At 31.2% G+C, this 5,343-nt stretch overlaps 1 protein-coding gene across 1 annotated transcript; it reads left to right on the top strand.

Moving 5' to 3' along the window:
- The first annotated feature begins 306 nt into the window (after window positions 1-306).
- LOC124943205 (probable carboxylesterase 2) lies at window positions 307-1,287 on the top strand. The gene has a single exon (XM_047483753.1). It carries the CDS (start codon window positions 307-309, stop codon window positions 1,285-1,287), a length of 981 nt encoding a protein of 326 aa, XP_047339709.1.
- Window positions 1,288-5,343: the final 4,056 nt, after the last annotated feature.

Genomic DNA, 5,343 nt, shown 5'->3' with positions numbered 1-5,343 from the left:
GTAGATAAAACTTTTGAAAATTAAAAAATAAATCAATTAAATAAGTTATTTTTTATATATAAATAAGAGAAATGAAAGAATTTTAAAGAGAGTATAGAAGCTGATTGTACAGAAAAAATAAAAATATTTATTTCTTATCTCTTCTCACACTTTTTTAAGTCCATGCCTCCACGAAATAATTATTCTTATCTATTGTCACACTATTTTAGTCCATGCCCTCCAATAAATAATTATTTGATGAGATTTTGAAGAAAAAGATATAACTCTTGCTACTTGTACTTGCTATTACATACTTACCATCTTCCAATGTCTGTAGAGAGCACCACCGGCGGCGAAATAGTTCACGCGATTTGGGACATTTTACGCATTCATAAAGACGGGTCAGTAGTCAGATTAATGGGCTGTGAAGTAGCTCCGGCATCGATCGATCCCCAGACCGGCGTTCAATCAAAGGACGTAGTTATCTCCCCTGAAACCGCCATTTCCGTCCGCCTTTATCTACCCAAATCAGCCCTTAATCCATCGACCCACAAACTAAAATTACCACTCCTAGTCTATTTCCACGGTGGCGGTTTTTGCATCGCAACCGCCTCCTTTCCTCCCTACCATAACTTCCTCAACTCTCTTGTGGCCGCCGCCAATATCGTCGCAATCTCGGTTGACTACAGAAGAGCGCCGGAGCACCCATTGCCGACCGCGTTTGAAGACTCATGGGAAGCTGTCAAATGGGTTATTAGCGCCGGAGACGAATGGGTGAAGAACCTTGCAGATCTGGAACGTTTGTTTTTCGCCGGAGACAGCGCCGGCGGAAACATAGCGTACCGTATGAGTATTCGAGTTGGGTTGGAAATGGAATGGTTATCATCATCTGGAGCAAAGCTGGTGGGTATAGTTCTTGTCCACCCTCTTTTCGGAGGAGAGGAATCGATTGGATCGGAATTAGAAGTGAACGCTGCCGTGAAATCTGATTACGACAATTTGTGGCGAATTGTTTGGCCTTCGGTGAAATCATTGGATGACCCAATAATAAACCCGAGTATGGATCCAAACATTGCACGAATGGGTTGCGAGAGGGTGCTGGTTTGCGTGGCGGAGAAAGACGGGCTGAGGGATAGAGGGTGGTGTTTCTACGATGCCGTGAAAAGGAGCGTTTGGAAAGGGACGGTGGAAATCGTGAAAACTGCCGGAGAAGATCATGTTTTCCATTTGTTTAATCCAACAGGTGATAATGCCTTGGCCTTCATCAAAATGTTAGTTTCCTTCTTCAATGAAGAAATAAGAAATTAAATTATATATTAAAAATACTATCTTAAGGAGCTAAAAATGATCTATTATTTCCTATTTCAAAAGTTATGTAGACTATAATTTGAATAATTTATTCTATAATCTTAATGTTAAGAGATTATGATTAATGCATCTTCATAGTATTCTCTATTAATGTTGAATGTCAAACTCTAATAATGTTAATTAGTTGACATTTTCATGTTTCAATTGTTTGTTCAAGAAATAAAACATACACTTGATGGAATCCCAAACTATGGTGTTCTATGTCTTACAATGAGGATGTTCTTGTTTTAGATGGTTTATTTTACTATAAACAAAGTAGTCATAAATAATAATAAAAGAAGACAAACTTGGGGAAACCAGGAAAAACAGCTATCATTTACTAGAAATCTTGTAACCGGCTAATATTGTTACTAAATTTATTTTAAATAAGAATCTAACCTATGGTAGAATGGCATGCCCTTAATTCAAAAAACATTTATTTATGGTAAATATACAATTAAATATTTTTAATTAAAAAATAAAATTTTGTTTAAACTAATATTAATAATATAAAAATAAGAGGAAAAATTGAGAAGAATGGAGATAAGATAAATTCATATCGCCATCATTACCAGCGGGATTGTGGTGTCCTATGCGAAAAATAATTAATTATTCTTATTTTTTTAGTTAAAAAATTATATTTTATGTTTTCCATTAAATAAATAAAATATATTTTTATTATTATTAACCAAAGTCATATACGTGTAATTGGTTAAATAGTTTGTTAATTCTTAAATGATCTAATAATCAAACTTTGAGGATGTTAATTTTTTTTTTTTTTTTGGGTGCTCGTGTAGGATGGGCCATTGGCTCTAGGCGACCGCTTAACTAAGGCGGATCATGGCGGACCATGATCGTGATTAACGGTAATTATGTTAGAGGATAAGCTAATTTTTCAATAATGCATATGATCTATATAATGTTGTCATAGTTCTAAGTTTTTATGAGCCACTAATACAAATATATGCATCTAAATAAATTTTATTCCTAAATAATTTGTTTAAATGGGCCTAATCTATTGAAAGAATAAGTATCCCAATTTTTAATTTTCATAATATTTTCATATGTTTTATAAATATTTACATAGTTTATGAAAAAATGAAAATTAATATACGAATATTCAAATTCGAGATAAATAGAATTTGACTTTCCAAAATAGTGAAAATTACTATATGATGATTATACACACTAAAATGACTATTATATGGAGATTTTTATTATAATTTCATAATAGTCCAGTATTATGATAATATATGTTTCTCTTGTAATTAGAGTGGTCACTCACAACAAAAATTTATTATATTACAGTAAAACCTAAAAAAATTAATACCTTAGGATCGGAATTTTTTTATTAATTAATCGATAAATTAATAATTTATTAATCAATCGATAAATTAATAATTTATTAATTTATCGAGATATTCATGAATTTTAGTAAATTAAATAAATTCCTGAATGTAATTAAATTATAATTGCAGAATTTCATAATGATGAACAAATCATTAATAGTATTATAGAAAATGAGAAAGAAGATGAAGCAAAAAATGATAGTACAGAGTTAGAGCCGGTCTCAAGAAAGAATGTTTTTCAAGCATCAATTATATTGCGTAATTTTCTCTTACAATATGAACATAGTACGCTACAGCTCCATAATGCACTTAGAAGGATTCAATATGAAGTACAAGGAGACATCAATTTCAAAACGAAACAAATTACATTAGAATCTTATTATAAAAGAACATCTTAGAATAAATATCTATAATTTTGATGTAATATGGAATTATTAATTTATATATTATACGAGACTTATATGCACTAATAAAAATATATTATCTTATAAATTTAGCGAATTATTAATTTATCTTAATGGTCCGAGTTGAGACTACAAAAATTAATTAATTAATCGAGGTTTTACTGTATGTATAAATTTATTATTATTATTATTATTATTATTATTATTATTATTATTATTATTATTATTATTTAAGAAGTTAGCATGATTTTCAAAAGTATGACTTTTATTTCAATTTAAATAATATGTAAACTTCTTTAATCGATTTTCTCTTTGTTAGTGATTTTGGTTTAGTGATTAGTCGATACTCTTAAGCTTACCTGATAATATTATTTCTTTCTTAAGAGTCGATCGTCGAATATTCTCTTCTTCATACGGGCCTTTCCCTCCTCAGACTTGGGTTGAGTTCTTTAAATCTACTTGCTTTGTTGATTCAATCCGCACTTGATTTGATAGCAATGTATATAAAGTTGTAACCAAAGTAGACTAAGAAGGACCTATTTGAAACCTATTGGTCCTTGCTTCACTCCTTATTTCGTAAAAAAAAACTTATTAGGAGAAATATGCTCTTCTTCTATCTGGAACTGAATGACCGGATTTATTATCTACTTTATATTTTTGTTTTATCAGTTGCATGTAGAAACTTGGCTAACCCGACATGATTTTACTACTCTAAACATAAGAAAATTCAACAAATAAAATCACCACAAGACAACCGCAACGAAAAAGGCCTCTCAAGAGGTATTGTTATTTGAAAAAAACGTCTTAGCGTCGTTTCATTAAAAAAACACCAAAGAATAAAAAAACTTACATGAATTCATGAATTATGGTAAAACAAATTTTGTCTTAACTTTAAGTGACATAAACGACAATAATAAATGAATACAAGCAAAAACAACCACAATTACATCAAAATTAAGTCATTTTGAAAGTATTTAAACTAGTGACTTCATCATAAGAAATGCTCCATTTTTGACAAATCAACCACTTTCTTTCACAAGTGGGTATTCGCCTCCACGTTCAAATAATTGAGTTTTCATAAAATATGATATCCCTCCAAATTAAACTTATTCAATATCATTTCGAACTCTAAAAAAAGATCTCGCATTACGCTCCATCCAAATGTGATAAATAATATTGGCAAAGAAACACTTAAAGACATTTGAAGAGAAGTCTTTACCCTTTGCCTTGATGAGAGCAACATCTTTAATATCAATCCATTTTTTTTTTGGAAAACTAAGAAGACCCATGTATGTGAAAAACTTATCCCAAAGCAAAGAAACAAATGTGCATCCCCTAAGAATATGATCTATGGTCTCCTCATTTCCTACACATAAAAAACAACTTGAATCTAGAATATTCATGTACTTCTTGATTTGATCTCGCGTATTAAGTCTTCCAAGAAAAACCAACCACAAGATGAATTGGTGTCTAGGAATGACTTTTGAAAACCACGCCAAAAGAAATCATAGTACGTACCAACTACCCTCTAGCACAAACAACATCCCATACTAATCTCGAGAAAAGTTGCTTTCACATTCTACACACAAACAACATTCCACATTAATATAATCATTAAACACTTATAAGGTCTCTAAGTTCTCTCACTACAAATACGTCTCGAAAGTTAAATATCTTTAGGCATAATAGTCACTCGTTTAGCGTGGATGGCGTAGAGATTAGTGTCTTCAAATATACTAGCTAAATAAGCCTCAACTGTCTCCTAGAGAGTATCTATGGCGGAGCTCTGAAATCTCAGATCTGTATTGAAATCTTGTGCAATCTCACGAACAAATCTTTGGAATGGAAGTTTACGGATCAAAAACTTCATACTCTTTTGGTACTTACAGATCTCTCTCAAAACAACTGTTCCTGGCGAAACTTGTGAGGCTTCTTCACACTTCCAGTAGCTGGAGAAGATTTTATAGTCGTCTCCATCGCTAGTTACTTCCTCAACTCCTTGTATATAGTCGATTTTCTAGTGAGATCTGTTTTGTGCACGCCATTTGAATAAATGAGAGATAATATGAAGAAAAATGAAAAATTCTTGTTAATAAGTAAGAAAAATAGTGAATATGAAAAGTCATGTAGGATATGATAATGTATTAGAGAATTAGGGTTTTTCTTTTTAACTTTTGGGCCATAAGATATAATAAGATGAATTGTTGACCTACTATATCGACTTTGAAAAGAGAGTGAAGAAAAAAATATTTGTTTTAGATTTT

Source organism: Impatiens glandulifera, chromosome 6 (assembly GCF_907164915.1).
Source record: "Impatiens glandulifera chromosome 6, dImpGla2.1, whole genome shotgun sequence".
NCBI classification, from domain to species: domain Eukaryota; kingdom Viridiplantae; phylum Streptophyta; class Magnoliopsida; order Ericales; family Balsaminaceae; genus Impatiens; species Impatiens glandulifera.
This window is presented reverse-complemented; position numbering and strand designations above follow the sequence as displayed.